The 17342-nt window shown below is 35.3% G+C and overlaps 1 protein-coding gene and 1 long non-coding RNA gene across 2 annotated transcripts in view; one reads left to right on the top strand and one right to left on the bottom strand.

Moving 5' to 3' along the window:
• LOC140135676 (NACHT domain- and WD repeat-containing protein 1-like) overlaps nt 1-17342 on the top strand; it is an 87691-nt gene that overhangs the window by 50141 nt on the left and 20208 nt on the right. Inside the window, 1 exon segment of the mRNA XM_072157259.1 lies at nt 13953-14211. Coding sequence (XP_072013360.1) covers nt 13953-14211 — 259 coding nt within the window.
• LOC140135675 (uncharacterized) lies at nt 1684-5525 on the bottom strand. Its single transcript, XR_011856553.1, has 3 exons — nt 5508-5525; nt 2771-2829; nt 1684-2115 (listed from the first exon to the last, which is right to left on the bottom strand). It is a non-coding gene; the product is annotated as an uncharacterized lncRNA (long non-coding RNA).

The following is a 17342-nucleotide window of genomic DNA, read 5'->3' as shown; positions in this document are numbered from 1 at the left end:
AATTTATAATGAATGTTTGATTATGTAAAATCAATAATATATATCAATCAACCAACATAAATTTTGATTTTCGGTCAACTAACATTATTTTGTTAAAAGATAGAATTACATGTACCGGGGAATTGAAATAGATTGCATAACAAATACTTGTTGAAGGAATCTTCTATATCAAATATTTGGAGTATATGGACCTTAAGGGCTCTGGAATGAGCGTTTGGACAGTATTTTTGTGGGATATGAGAGCACATCAGACATATCAAATTGAATTCTGAGTACGAAGAATGTCATTCTGATATCAAATAATTTTCATTTTTTAAAATTCTCGATATAATACAAATTTTATGACAAAATTTGATATTTTTAAAAATTTTGATATAACAGTCCTTGATGTTAACTTTATAAATCTAGTTATATGTACTTAAAATGTATGTAGCTGGAAGGAAAAGCAGAACTTTTTTTTCAATGCAAATGCCCATAGGAAAAAAATAGCCAATTGCGTGGAGATTGCGCGGAAAAAAAGTTCCGCGCAAATCATTTGTCCCTGCTCATGTCCCACAAAATACTGTCCAAATGCTCATACCCCATCCTTTAAGCTCTGTACCCCATCTATGTACCTATCATTGTGACCCAAAGTGAGTAAATATACTGAAAATGTGATAGATCTGAGAAAAGACCGTGCTTCGATAGCTTGTTGGAAAATAATTGATCAGTAATGCAGAGATTTCATTTGATCCATCTTAACACTGTAGGGATCCATTTGGCTTGCTCGAGATCGTAAAATCAGTGCATGCTCTAGTGCGTGTAGTATTAACTCGCGTGAGATGAATTGGTGCGTTTACATGCGCGATCAAAAGCGCTACATCTGTACACCTGCAACGTATGTCAAAGTGCAAACATCACTGTCTTGAGGGAGCCAAATGGACAATACAATATAGCATATTATAGTAAATAATAGTATTACTATTAGTATTACAGTTAATAATGTACAGGATTGTTCTGTACATTTAATAGTTGCATCTTAATTGCAGCTCATTATAAGGCCAATAAAAAAAGTGTTAAGAAACTATTTAAAAAAACTTAACAAGATGTTAAAAATGCAAACAAACAAAAATTGGACATAATGCGGTAATATGGGAAATTCAGAAAAATCTCAATAGCAGTATTGTAAGATTTCAAACAAAGGTGTTATAAATTTGTAATTGAGGCAAAATATTAATTTTATATATTTTGTCACAATCAGCAAAAGAACTTCAAGGTGAAATCTGCTGAGTTGAAATTTTCCTCTGAAAGTTGGCACAAGATAATGAGTCTAATGGTCCTGATATTGATTTTGAGTTATTGATATAAACCGTTGTTAGTCTTGTTTAATTTTATTTCTAACAGTGAAAAAGTCCACTTTTAATGGTGTTTGAATGAATAATTGCTAATAATCAAACCTGAAAATTGCTGACATTAAAGTTATTTTTTATAACTTCCGCGGTCTGAGCTCATGAGCTGTGCGCCAAGCGTGTATGAGCGTACAAACAGAAGAGATAAACAATCACGCTGATTGGCTGATCAACAAACTTGATAACAAGTCGGTTTACCCATTGGTTGTTGGCGCGGCGCATAGTAGACGACCTTGTCAAGTTGTCCCTTCTCGCGATCGCAATTCACCAGTGCGTATCTGCATTTCCTGGACTGCGGAACTAATAAAAATTAACTTTAGACTCATATTCCTTGATCATGATATATTTGTATCCAGCTTCACACCATTGGTGATTGGTTGCAAACATCTCACTAGTGTGGCAGCTATTTTCCAATCACTGGTTAGTATAATAAGGTGGCATAGTTGTATCTCAAGCTTCACATCACTTTATTGGTTGCAAGCATTGGGCATAGTTTATACCATTGTGAATCAAATAAAAAGGTGGCACATTTGATCCAGCTTCACACCACACGTCATTGGTTGCAAGCATTGGTCATCATGCCACCGTAAATCAAATCAATAAAAAGGAAGGCAGTATTCCTCCAGCTTCACAACATGAGTTTCCACGAATGTGTAGGTTGTAAGCATGGCACTATGCCTTAAATTGTGTTGAGTCAAATGAACTCCATATGTACAAACCTTTCCATCTGCAAGACAAAAAACAAAACAGAGATAGATGGTTAATATAGTACCTTGCACCTTTTATTTTTTAACAGTGATACATTTTTCTCCATGCATACCAACTTCCCAGTTTGTTTCTTGTGGGGCTTCCACAAATCAATGCAACTTGTGAAGATCCGAGTGACTAGAATCTATCTCCCACCGCATGCACTTGCTTGCAGTTATTATTATGGGAGGTTTTGTTTATGGCACACTGCACATGGTCCACGACCAGGGCGGTCGGGGTGGCTTTTGTCACAGGAAGATTTTGGTGCCATGATTTAAAGGAATTTAAATTGAAACAGCTGTGCATTAGTAGAAGTCTTGACCTACAATTTACCTTACAATATTTACATTACCTTACTTTACATACTTACCTTACACAAATTACATTACAATATTACAAATTACATTACAATATCATACTTGCATGAAAAGTTTTCAGTATTATATGGACTTGCATAATATAACAAAACACAATTTAATGCAGTTTTATATTTTAAATTTCAACAGCTGAAGAAAGCAAGTTGCTGTTGCAATGTTGGTGTGAATCAATTATCAGGACAGAATTTTGACAGTCAATGTATACATGTACATGCAGCAAACATTAGAAAAATATATTGCATTGTAAAGTATACATACCTTCTCCGGCACTTCTCAGTTGGGCACACCCCGTTATTCAACAACAGTTCCTCTGAAGTCTGAAAGCATAATGCAACAAATAAATTAATCAGGCACAATCAGGAACAGCATTTTCTACAGTACAGCTCCTCTTCAGTTGCATTTGCAAGAGTGATTTATAGCTCCTCTTGATGACTTGTTAAATTCATAACATTTGGCTACATACATCAGGCATGAGACTGCACTTTCCTAAAACAAACTGACAATGCGTGTGAAATTGGGCAAAAAGTACCAAAAACAGGCCTAAATTTAATAAAGTTACAGAATTAATATTTTATTGAAAGACTAGTCTTAAATTGATAATCTAACAAGTATCCAGATTAGTCAAAATTGACAAATCTAAAAAAAAAAAAAAGAATTATTTAATATGTGGGGATTTTTAAAAACTGAAGACTGTCTAAAAAAAAAAAAAGGATAATCGACCGACCGACCCAAATTTCAATTTTTCCCACTTGAGGGCAACACAACAAAAAAAATGTTTTGCCTAATAAAGAAGTTGAGCTGCGGCGCGAAATTGTCGAGTGCAATGACGTCCCAGTTAAATACAATGAAGGCTGACGACACAAATAACCATTACGTCATTGCACTTACACAATTTCGGCGCGGGAATTTTGAATATCGTGTGTTGATGAGAGCCGACTGTTTTTATGGTCAATTTGAGTTTGTTTTAAATAAAACCATGTGATTCGTGCTTGATAATTGTTTTTGTAACATAGGAATAATGTTCAGGGTTCCAGCACCTTTTTAAAATTCAAGGACTTTCAAGGTCCAAAAGCACGATTTTCAAGGACTTACCACAACACAAAAATCATGATCGCTCTCCATGCGGCACATATTAACAAAGTGACAGCTCCTCCCCAAATTTTGTCAAAATTATATTTTAAATTCCAATTTGCAAGGACTTTCAAGGACTGTGTGCAGTTTCCAGGACTTTAAAGGCCTTGAAAAGGCGTTTTCAAATTCAAGGACTTTCAAGGACCGTGGGAGCCCTGAATGTTATGATTGCCCGAGACTCCCTTTAACTAAAAGTTGTCAAGAAAAAAAATTGTTGGCGCAAGAAACAAAAATTAGGAGCGAAATAAAAAATAAAAAAATGTTTGCGTTGGTATGCATCGGTAACCATAACTTGCGTCAGTAGCCATACATACAGTGTCGTTGATAACTTGCGCCAGCAAGTTGTGTATCAATTTCATCTGATACGCGACCACAATAGCATTTTAGAATAAAAATGAAGCACACTTGAATGCGACGGCAAAGTAACCAACACGCCCTCTTCAATTAGTCCAACCGAGAAGTTGTTAAACTACATTATTACTGAAGTTCAACCGGAATAAAAGAAATTGTTGCTCCATAAATTATAATCATTTTTCATAACAAAATATGATATGAAAACACAGGTGAGCAATGTATGAATATATGGAGAGGTTAAACAGGTTGTAAATTATCAATATTAAAGGCCTATTCAGTGATTTGCTCATCCGGACGCTAGTAAAAATCATCCAAATTCAGTTTTTGGTACCTTTGTCATTGTCATAGATGTGCTGACATAGTGACATAGCCTGCTAGTGAGTCAACCGAAAGCTGTGTATTTACGACAAAATAAAGGCATTTACATGAATCTGTAATTTCTGTACTCTCAGTACAGAAATTAGCTACATGTATTTGAATGGGGCTTCAACTTCTTCAATATTGCTGTTTGCTTTTTGTTTTTTGCAAATTTTTCATTTCAAAAATACCAAATGACAATTTGAATGCCTTATCCTTCACTTTTAAAGCAATTTATAAACAATTTTAATTTTTTTACACTTTCGCTGGGATCACTGAATAGGCCTTTAATACTTTGTGACATTTATAATGAAAACATAATTAAAACAGTCAAAAGCGTTATTTCGATAACTTCACAAAGAATTGTTTTAAATTTAATATATTTGAAAATTGGTGACGATTGAATGAATTGAATTGTCTACTTGTATTACAAACGGTCACCGAATCACTGAAAGTAACAGGAGTTGTACACACGTCACTTGACAGTACATGTAGATCTATACATTGTAGATTTCTCGAATATTGTACCAAGCAGTCATGAAGTCCAAGACGGCAAGAGCAAACCAAATGAAAAGTCAGTAAAATTAGGATTTAGGTCATAGCAGCTGAATGCTATGCTGGGATCTTGTCTCGTATCATAATACATGGACATGGTAATTCATGAATTGGTATAAATATGTTGAATTTGTTTGAGTTTGATTGACATTCGACATTCAGAACTTGTCATTGACCCGACAGAATTATCGAAAAATTGACATAATGGCCATCAGGATCAGCATTGTAAATTACGAATAAACAATCATGACAATACCTGATGTAATGCAGCAGTGAGTTTATGGCTATTTAATACATGTATAAGCTTACCAATCATGTTACAGTACAATCGTTGTTCGCGAATCGCCATATTCGTGCACTGACAACACATGTGAAAGAGCATATCGCATAGCGCACATGTCATGCACGTGTGCGAATTTTGCTCCAATTTTGAGACACTTTTTCTCTACAATCCGTATCTTGCTCATTAACGGTTTTACAATCAAAAGTTGCCTAAAATACTAATGAAACAAATGCATGCATGTAATTTAGGCTCACAGGGATAAGACAAGAAATATTCTAATCAACTTAGCGTAAACAATCGTAAAATACCACTTACCAGTACAGTCAAGGACGCGCTGCTGGGGATGATATTTTCTAACCGGATTAGCAAGGTTAATCCCAGATATATATTAAGAAAGTTCCTATAACTAGGTTTATTTTAAAACAAACCCGGTTTAAAACAATCAATCTGACCTTTTAGAATCGATTAGAGAAGTAAACCCGCTTATGACGCCACGAAAAATATATCGATCTTGATACCCACGAGGGCTCAGTTCGTCAATGCGAAGTTAGCATCGTAAAAACTTGACCTTTAACGGTCAAATCGCGAGTTGGACGTCGTACTAAAAAAAAATGTCAAAAAAAAAAATTTCGGAAAAAAAAAAATTTCAAAAAAAAATTTTGGAAAAAAAAATTTCAAAAAAAAAAAATTTTGGAAAAAAAAAAAAAATTCGGAAAAAAATAATTTAGGAAAAAACAATTTCAAAAAAAAAATTTGGAAAAAAAAGAACAAAAATTTATATTTCCTTCATTCTCTTCAAAAAATCCCAATTTCCCTTAATTCTCTTCAATTTCCCTTAACTTCCTCAATTTCCCCTCATTTTCCCAAATTTGGAATGAAACTCTTTTCCAGTATGGGGCGGTATAGGCCCTCCCCCTCACCAAGTATCATAGCCATGCGGCAAACAATGTAGACGTAACAGCATTTTTTAGCGTTTGTTACTAACGGACGGACGGACGGACTAACAGACGGAGAGACATGGTGACTTATTAATAGAGCTGCTACCGCAGCTAACACCCGCAGCTAAAAAACAATGATTCAAAAAGGCCAAACCATATCTTCACAAGTCAAATAATTCTTACATAGCATCAAGTCAGGGTTTCACAGTGGTTTGTTGCCAGCGGAAGAACCCGAACGATTACAATACCTAGCTGTAAACCCCCCAGCTAGGTAAAAAACATGTGCAATTTCACTTTGTTGCCAGCGGAAGAAAACGGGAAGATTACAGTGGTTTGTTGCCAGCGGAAGAACCCGAACGATTACAATACCTAGCTGGGGGGTGTAAACCCCCCAGCTAGGTAATTGAAGATAAAATGTAAAAAGAACTAGTGGCAAATGGTGGTCATAGACCACAAACCTAGCTGGGGCATGTTGGTGTTTTAGAGGTATCTGACCCCTGCATATTCCAAATATTCCAAAAATGTTCCCCAGGTCATGAGGTTTGGTGTCACCGAGTTTGAGTCCCATACTCCTTACAGACGCCCAGAAAATTAAATTCTAAGATTTGACCCAGATAACCTTTGACCTGACCCCTGCACAGCATTCCAAAGTGTTCCCCTGGTCAGTAAATTTCTTGTCACAAGAGTTTGAGCCCGTATCCCTTATAGATGTCCAGAAAATGCATTTGAAAATTTGACCTCTGCATGACCTTTGACCTGACCCCTGTAAAATGTTCCCTGATCATGAGATTTGTTGTCACTGAGTTTGAGCCCCACGCCCCTTACAGATGTTGAGATAAGGCAATTGTAAGATTTTACCCCCTTAATGACCTTTGACCCCAATTCTGAGTGCAAGGTATGGGCACTGGGTAAAGCCGATGCAAATGTGCAAGCGACGTCATTGTGCTATGTAATATGTGGCAGAAGAAGCATTTTGAAGGTATTTGGTTATATACCGAAAATGCACCTTTAATGACCTTTGATCCCAATTCTGTTTGCACCCTATGGACACTGGATATAGCCGATATATATGTGCAAGTTACGTAATTGTAGGGTGTAACATGTAGGAGGAGAAGCATTCTGAAGTTTGTTGCCAGAAGAAGAAGAAGAAAGAAGAATCGGATAGCAAAACAGTACCCCCCAGCTACAATCAACGAAAAAAGTCTTGAAACGCTTGCGCTTAAATAACGGAAAACTGTCACCCCTCTCCCCGTGCAATGTTGAGAAATACCAAAGTCTTCAGCGGTTTCCCAATGTGTTCCAACATTGATTGATGGGGAGAGGGAAGGGTTAATCATTGTTGTAGATGTCATGCTTGTTCCCAGGCAAAATATACGTCATTTCCATGATCATATGAAATTCTGCACGGAATTTCGACAGAGAGTACCAATCGTTCCAAGGATTGTCTCTGCCGAATGCAAAATATTTCATCTCAATTTCGTTTTTTGGCTCATAACGCAAAAACGGAATGTCGTATGAGCTTCTCATTGCACACGATATGAGAGTGGATTATATGCTTTGGAATCATAACAAAATTGTTGATAAAGAAATTGGTTTCTTTAGGAAGTGGTCACTGCAATCACCCCCTATGCTAAAATACACACATTTTGCAATTATAGCTCTAAACTGCTCTAAAATGTCGTTTTTGTCCCATAACTCAAAAACAGAATGTTGTATGAGCTTCATATTTCACAGGATTTGGAAGTAGACCATGTACTTAGGAATCATAATACAATTGCTGATAAAGAAATTGGTTGGTTCAGGGAGTGGGCACTGAAACACCCCATACCCCAACTTACACGCATTTAATGAAATTTTTATGCTACATCTCAAAACCGAGAAATCGTTTCAAACACATATCTCGTAATTACGGCTCTAAGCTGCATGATTCCGAGTTGCCTAATTTATTTTTAAAATTAATATTAAAGTTCACCTTCATAGCACTTGTCAGATAGGTGAATGAACGTTAGAAAAAGAAAATTGAGTTTTAATTTAATACTAAAACCGCAGGTGCGTTACGATTTGTAATGAAGTAAATAATAAACTACGACTATCTTCAGTAGATAGCATTAACTTGTTTTTGACATGATGTAACAACTATCTTCAGCAGATGTGTGCTTCACAAATTTGTGTATGTATAATGTGTGGGGTGTGTGCGTGCATGGTGTAGGGCGTGGGATGTATCTGGGGTAGGGCGGAGGGGGTTTGTAGGACTATTATAAGATCACATTTAAATCGGAAAGTATTTCATTTGGGAGCTTTTGGGAAAGAAATAAAGAAATGATAAAATAAAATAAAATCAAACATAGAGAAAGAAAGGAAGAAAAAAAGACAGAAAAAATAAAGCCAAAATGTATACTTCATGTATTTATAATAAACAAAAATTTTCACCAGGTTCACCGTCGCAAATAATAAATGAGACAGAAAAAGTGATACCGCCTGGGAATCGAACCCAGACCCTCAGGTTTATAAGACCTCTGCCTTAACCACTTCGCCCACGGGAGCTTCGTGATTAAGGCTTGTAATTTGAACCTATAAGCGGTCACTTCAACTTTTTTCCACGTTCATGTTTTTATTTATTTAAAATGTCTTTCGTTCATTCTTTCATTGATTGAAACTAAGTATTTTATTTAAAATGACTTTCGTTCATTCTGTCATTGATTCATTATTGATCTTTCTTTCCTTCTTTCTTTTCTTTCTTTCTTTCTTTCTTTCTTTCTTTCTTTCTTTCTTTCTTTCTTTCTTTCTTTCTTCTTTATTTTTAATACGAATAAAGAAAAAAGAAGCATAGAAATAATGAATTCATAATTTAGCAATGATTCACATAATTAAAACACGAATAGTCAAATGGTGTAAAGTGTAAACCCATAATGGTAATCTGTAATGGTAAACTGCTGCATTGAACAACGTGCATACTGAGCAGTTTGCCCTGCATTGATATTAATATATACGTATAGATATCTATTTCAATTCAAAATGGTAAACTGCTAACAAATTTCATAAATGCGATCAATGTGTCATTACTTTTGTATTCAAACATTCTCAATTGGTATAGCCAATGTAAGCGAACATCACGCTTCATGAGATGCGGCCTAAAACCATAAAAGGTCGATTTTGGACCATTTTGTCATTATGGTAAACTGATACACTTTGCCGTTTGCACTATACAGCTTTACACTTTCCACCAATACCTGACTACTATAAAAGACCAAAACTGGTTACTTCGATTGCGAAATGGCAGCGTGGCGCATAACGGCTTAGTCCTTCGACTGGTAATCTTTTGACTATTGATTGATGCGAATGGTTGAATCCCGTGGTGGTCGATTTTTTCTTTAAGTGTATTCAATTGTTGTTTTCTTTTTTTTTTCTTCTTCTTCTTTTTTTTTTCCACCGCTAAAGCGTATTTTATTATAAATAATATCCAGAAATGAGTTGTTTCAAATTGTCACATCATAATCTTTCTGATTAGTTCGGATAAGCCAATACTCAGCAAACACAGGTTTTACAGAAAACATTTACATGTTGGGTTATATTATAAAGGGTACAGAACGTTTTAATAAAATTCAAAAACATTTTGGAAAACATGCTGCAAAACATTGTAATATTTTTTAAAAACTATATTTGTAGTGTTTTTGAATTATGAGACAAAAACGAGATTTTAGTCATAATTACGAAATGTGTGCAATTTAGCATAGGAGGTGTTTTCAGTGACCATTCCCTAAATAATCCAACATCTTTATCAACAATTTTATTATGATTCAAATGGATATTATATATTCCCAAATCGTGTGCAATATGAAGCTCATACAACATTTTGTTTTTAAGTTATGGGACAAAATGACATTTTAGAGCAGTTTAGAGCCATAATTACAAAGCGTGTGTTGTTTAGCATAGGGGATGGTTTCAGTGACCACTCCCTAAATAAACCAATTTCTTTATCAACAATTTTGTTATGATTCCAAAGCATATAATCCACTCTCAAATCGTGTGCAATATGAAGCTCATACGACATTCCGTTTTTGAGTTATGAGCCAAAAATGAAATTTAGATGAAATATTTTGCATTCGGTAGAGACAATCAACGAAAAAAGTCTTGAAACGCTTGCGCTTAAATAACGGAAAACTGTCACCCCTTTCCCCGTGCAATGTTGAGAAATACCAAAGTCTTCAGCGGTTTCCCAATGTGTTCCAACATTGATTGATGGGGAGAGGGAAGGGTTAATCATTGTTGTAGATGTCATGCTTGTTCCCAGGCAAAATATACGTCATTTCCATGATCATATGAAATTCTGCACGGAATTTCGACAGAGTGTACCAAGCGTTCCAAGGACTTTTTTCGTAGATTGTAGGTAAAGAAGCAGTTGCCAACAAATCAAGCGACCTTTTTTGTTCCTGGTCTTTGGACCAAGAGATATTATTGAATTATTTTTCCAATATTACCGTATTCGTCCGAGTATAGTCCCACGTTCGAGTATAATCCCACCCCCATTTTTGAAAAATTTCAGAATTGTAAAAAAAAAAAAAAAAAATTTTTTTTTTTAATAAGTTTTTTTCGGTTTTGGAGTGTCCTGGACCTAAACCTAGATGCTAGGATCATTCATGGTTGACCTAAAAAATAAAAAAATAAAAAAAATAAAAAATTTCAAGATATTTTGTATTTTTAATATGAAAATTGATAATTTGTATTCATGTCATACTCGATTAATGATTTCAAAATGCATTGACTTTGAATGCATTTTGAAATCATTAATAGAGTATGACATGAAAACAAAGTATCAATTTTCATATTTTTTTTTTTATTTTAGGTCAACCATGAATGATCCTAGCATCTAGGTCTAGGTCCAGGGACACTAACAGCGGAAAAAAAACTTTAAAAATTTTTTTTTTTTTTTTTTTTTTTTTTTTTTTTTTTTGAAATTGAGTATAATCCCACCCCCAATTGTGAAAAATTTTCACATAAAAAACGGGTGGGACTATACTCGGACCAATACGGTAATATACCATAACAATTGTCAAATTATATAGAATTGCAGTTTTATTCATAGTGGTAATAAAATGAGAATCCTGGGAGCACTTTCAAAGAACTTCCTCATAGTACGATGTTTTTTCTTAGAAAAGGCTAGAGGGACAGGAAGTTTCCGACTTTGGTGACGTCATCTGATCAGGTTGGTCTCTAGCAGTTTCCAAGAAAAGCATCAGAGGTAACAACATCGGCTGATGGTGAGGAAATTCCTTGAAAGCACTCCCAGTAAGGGAAATAAACTAGTAGTGTTGAATAATTTTAAATTATTCTAATTGTCAAATTACTTCAATCCTGTTAATAACCACATAACTTGATGTAATGAGAGCCCAATGTTTGATTTCTGTGGAGCGTTAATAATAACAAACACATTGTTACTATTGCTGCGAGAAATAATCAGGTCTGTGAAAGATCCAAGTCCATTACGGTCAGGCCTGTGGAGGACCTGGGGTCTGTATCGCAAACATATCCGTGAAAGCAGGCCTGAAGTCATGTAGAAACATTGCATAACCTTAAATATTGAACTATGTCATACATGTACATGAAGTCTTTGTTGATATTAATAATCATGGATAAAATTAAAAGTAGCAAAATATCACCATCAGCACGTCCAAAGACAAAATTATATACATTTGATACCTATGACGGACCGGGGTCTTAACGCTGCAAAATGTGTATGTCAATTCTTACATGACTATAGTTTGATCAGCTCGTAATCAGCGGGAATGGTTAGGCTTTTACCACAAAGCCGAAAAGTAGACCCATGTTAAGAGTGATATAGTTGACCTATCTGGTCTATATTGTGCATGTTAAAGAAAATAGACAACGTATAGGACTTACATGAATAATTTGTGATGCTTCTGGCGAGATGTCACAAGACAACTCTCGAAATATAAAATATTATATTAATCTGTGATGTTATAAGACCCGCTGATTACGAGCTGATCAATCTATACTGTAAATTAAGTGCAGAATATCTTGAAAAGTTAACGGGAATAAACTCAATGACCCCTGATAGTGTTTCTTTAAACCATGCAGCAATAAAACCGTAATAGCTGTTTGAAAAATCTACTTTATAGCTGATCTATTGCTACTCTGACATTTAAAAGCTGCTGCTTTGTGTCAGCAGCATATGTGTTTATAATCTTAATTCAAGAGAAGCAATTACGAGAGAAATATGAATTCATAATACTAAAAAGAACATGAGCAAGCTTTAAAGGTTATCCTTGTATACACAATGTGTTTGTTTATACTGAGCGCACTGCAATATTCAGGGTTTTGTTACCCTATTTTCTGGGTACTCAAATCTGATCCATCATTTGCTAGTATGTTTTAACTGAGAGATCTGAAATCTGTCTCGCATGATAAACTGTCGAAACACAAGTCTCTATGTATACTCCCATAAAGCATGCATATTTGGCAAGCAGTTTTTCATTGTAAAAAATGCAAGGGCCCTATCTCTAAGTGCTCTAATTATTCAATCATGGCATAAACATTTAACTAGGACTGCTAAGAATATGCAATTGCGTTATTTGCTGCGCAATTTGCGTATTTTGGCTCCAAATGCATTTTTTAACATTTTCGGTAAAAAAAATTTCGAAAAAAAATTTGTGTTTTTGCAAATCTATCCCCTTTTGGATTTAAAATTGTAATTTTTTGGTAATTTTTTTCTAAATTTTTTTTTAATCAACCACAAATGATTGCAGTACTGTGTGCTCTAGGTCAAGGGACTCTCCAAAACTGCGAAAAATTTGTTTAAAAACAGGATTTTTTTTTTTTTTTTTTTTAGATTAAAAAAAAATTCTTTTCATGATTGCAGCACCTGATGTTAAAGTGTAGGTCCAGGGATTCTTCCAAATACGCAATTTTTTTTAAATTTTGCGTTTTTGACGGGAAATCACAGCTTTTTGCATTTTTTTGGAAAATCGGCCTCCAAAATCGTGTGTTCTTATTTTTTTAGCAGCCCTAATTTAAACTAATATTGATGGTTCATTTATATTGCAATACAACCTGGTCACTGGCTATTATGATTATTAGTTGCTATAGATAAAAGGATAAATTATGCACTATAAATTATAAAGCTCTGAGAATGGTGCATGCAATGATATTGAAAACTGAATTTTGATTTTGACATCAGACTCATTTAGCTTGATCGCATCACATATTACATTGTAGCTCATTAACGGCATTGGGTATTAATAAAAACAATTCAATGTAAAGTAAACTAAAATCCATGTATTATGAGTTTCGCTATGTCTAATTTGCTTCAGTATTCTTTGCCCTACTCCGTTGTGTTTTATAATTAAAAAAAAACATGTTAAAATGTCTCATCATCCACCTTAACAGGAGTAGAATAGAGTTCATCATTTATTTAAAAATACCGGTATAGACCACTTGACATCACTGTTTATCAACAAAGGCGAGGGTCTCGTCTATCGATATGCTCGAACGAGCCGCTACACTGTTCAATGGCTTTCCTGTACTATATGAAATGTGGCGGGCGATTTAAAATGCACGTGCCCTTAGCAGATCACGATGCGTACGCACACTGCAGGGCAAAGAACAATTGAAATTGCCATAATGCGCGCGCATACTGCCGGGCAATGACGTCAGATGCCAAGTGGTCTATATAGTTGTCTTAATATAACACACCCATCAAGTTTTGAAATATCAAAAACTGGAAACGAAATTTGCCAATGCATAATATGCTTAAGTTGTTTTGGTAACAACTTTTATATCATTTGTACCCCCTCTCATTTTGCAGTCATTCCTGAATATGAAATATGACCGAATGATATGTCCCAGTCGCATCTTGGCATCGGCGTACGACAGACTACTCAACAAGCTGGAAGAAGATGAGCAGAAAGAACTCCTGGGCGAGTATTACAAGCTAGACTCCAATGCCGTCCCTCCTGTTTACGTCCTTTTGGGTAATCAGGAAGAAATAGAAGATGGAGAGGTGATCTGTGAGATCTTGAGAGAGGTGTGGGGCAAGGAAGAGAAGGAGAGGTATCTGGCATCAGGTAGGTGGAAAAATTGATAAATGTTTAGATATTAAAAACTTTATATACTTACCAACTTTAAGCATTGCAGCTAAATGTGACCATCCACGACGAATCCAATGTAAAGTCACACTTTTGAGTATCTTAGGTTACTAAACAAATGAAATCTCCATTATACAAGCTTTAAAATGATATATATAACGGGCAGACGGGTGGCTAGCTAAGACACTGCTGTCTAGATTTCTAATTAAATGATGACAAAGAAATACCATTGACAAAGAAATATTGTATAAAAGAAATTGTGCAATGCAAAAATGTTAAAATCATGTAATGTTGACATGGAGTAGCCTCTGCATGAAGCTGCTTCTAATTTGTTGATGACTGCTCCTAGCAGAGGTAGAGCATGGCCTAGAAGTCCTAGGTTCAACTAGCTGGGGTATTGGAGTGGGAAACGTGGGTAACATATGAAGCTTAAATTCAGACTTCCCCTCTCCCCATATTTCATTTAGAGTTGGGTAAAGGAACTATGAGAATACTTTGCCCTTTGGAGGAGATGTTAGCCATCGGTTAAGCCACCTGTGTATAGAGAGTCATCAGGGGTTGAGTTTTGAAGATACAGGCGTGCTACAAATCGCACTTCTGGAAATGTTATGGTGGGCTGTCAGGCATGCTATTTAAAAATTGCACTCGGTAAGAAGTTTAGGAATTGAGGTGTGCTATAAATTGCACTCGGACTGGTGATATAAGATGCGTGATGGTGTGCAATCACACTCGTATGCCTTCAAACTCAATCCCTGAGTCGTACATCTATATATTGTGTGTCATCAGAGTCACAGTGAAAACCCCCTGACTGCACTGCCCCAGTCCATCCCAATTATATCCAAAAAGGGACCCATATGGAAGCAATACTTCAGCAGATGCATATTGACTATTAAACCTCTATAAAGATGTCAACAATAAAATTATACAAAATAAAATATATCACCGCTGAGATGAAGTTTCTTGCCAATAAAGGGCCAAGTGTTCAGATTGTTGACTTGTCAATCTTGGTACATGTAGGTATTTGGAGGTAAAGGTATTAATATTTTAAGATTCCAAGTGTGAATTTAATCGCTAATAACAAGACTTGATGAGATCTTTTCTCCAAGACCTTTCTCCCACTCGGGGCAGACTTTTTTTTTACAACTCGGCATCATGCACCCTATATTTGCAAGTGAACGATCTTTGTTTGCAAAATTGCGGAAAATTTAAGTAAAAAGTACATGGATTCAAGGGCATTTGTTCAGAAAGAGGAAGAAATTTGTCATTTTAATGTTATCATCTGTCACAGAATGCAAGCTACGGAAACCATTTGCAGCAAATTCAGGCAAATTTGTAGCGCTGGAGGGAAGTAGAATGGTTTTCAATATTGAAAATTGACCAAAGGAGACATTTTACCGTACAGTTTGTTATCAATCTCAATTTTGTTCTTCATTTGATTAATTTGATTGTTTGAATATGCATTGACGTGGGAATACGATAAATGGGCTTTAACATCTTATATAGCCATCGAGAGATAAATTTTCATGGAATCCAAAAAGCTTCCACTTCAGTTTTATTCCAACTCATAGGGAGTCAAGTTTCGGCATATCATAACATGATACCCTTGGGATGGTTAACTTCAAAAGGATCATTTCATATGATACAATTATCGGTAGCATACGACACCGTATCACCCTGTTGCCAAATAGAATTCAGTCAAGTCTTTTATTTGATTTGAAGGTGACCTTTTTGTGCGGGGACATACCGTGGTTATCGATATTTGTTTGGTATTCAAACAAGCGCAGTAGTGATAACTAACATCTGACGTGTGAGGTATCAGCGCTATCACTATTCATAGATAACATTCAAATCTCTGAGTACACAGTTCTTTAACCTCAATATACTTGTATTGGTTAAAGAATGACCTTTTGATGTATTGGGTACAAAAACTCATACTCAGAGTCATGATGTCAATTGTTTGAGGTTATTGAACTATGCCATTGGAAATAAGGAATTTTCTGGGACCATTTTAGCTCATGGGGTATTTTGGTGGTGCTGCTATGACAGTAACAGCTGCCCTGTGTATGTCACAAAAGAGCATTTTTTCATACTTCAGCAGCTTTTCATTATTCTCATTATTTAAAACTACCAGAAAAGTGTTATATTTGTGACTGATATTTTTATGATTTTGGAAAGAGTAAAAATATATAACAAATTATGTAATTAAAAAGCACTTTTTGCAGTATATGTGTATGATATGCTGTGTCGTTTACAAATTGATATGACCTTTGAAAATATCTTTCCCTTCCAAGTATTTCTATGTAATGGTGTCTTTGTCGAAAACCTGTGATTAACAAACAATGAAGAGAAAACCAGTTGGTCCGGTCCAGGTGGACACACACTTAAGTCCTGATGAGACCAGGCTCAAGCCAAATTGCTCAAGGCAAATATTTAAGCATGATTGCCTCTATTTATGGAGAGAAAATAAATAAACAGAATAGAATATAGAAGGAAGATTACTTTCACCCTTATTTGTATCTTTCAATTTACTGTTTTGGTGCATATTATTTGGGGCACTCGAATTAAAAAGTGCTATGCATCCGTGTTAATAAAAAGTAAATGGTGTCCAAATAATGGTTTAGGGGTCTATTTTGGGGCTACATTGCTGTTTAGGGACCGTTCATTTTTGGCTCTATCAACACTTAGGATCGCTGTTTTGAACCTCAAAAATCACCATTTAGGGTTACATTTTTTGGTTACAAAGCATTTGGACAAATTGTGTTATTAACATTTTAAATTAATGATGGTAATTTGAAAATTTTGCCTAGACTAAGAAAATAATTTTTATATCATGAATCATGATCCACTTTTTCGGTAAATCCCATTGCCTTTGCGAGTACACCTGAGAACTTGTCATTTGACGTCACACCAATCTGCGTCTATGCGCACATCGTTTATCGAACATTGTTACTTCGCAATTGCAAGTTAGTGTGAAAAGATGAATTTATAAAGAAAATATTTTGCCAATTAGGCTATTAAATGTTGACAGTTACGCTCTAAAGGGTAGCAAATTTACTACCTTTACGCCATTTACATGTAGGGGTTGTCTTGAGGGTTGATTACCAAGCATG

The sequence above is a fragment of the Amphiura filiformis genome, chromosome 16 (genome assembly GCF_039555335.1).
Source record: "Amphiura filiformis chromosome 16, Afil_fr2py, whole genome shotgun sequence".
NCBI classification, from domain to species: domain Eukaryota; kingdom Metazoa; phylum Echinodermata; class Ophiuroidea; order Amphilepidida; family Amphiuridae; genus Amphiura; species Amphiura filiformis.
This window is presented reverse-complemented; position numbering and strand designations above follow the sequence as displayed.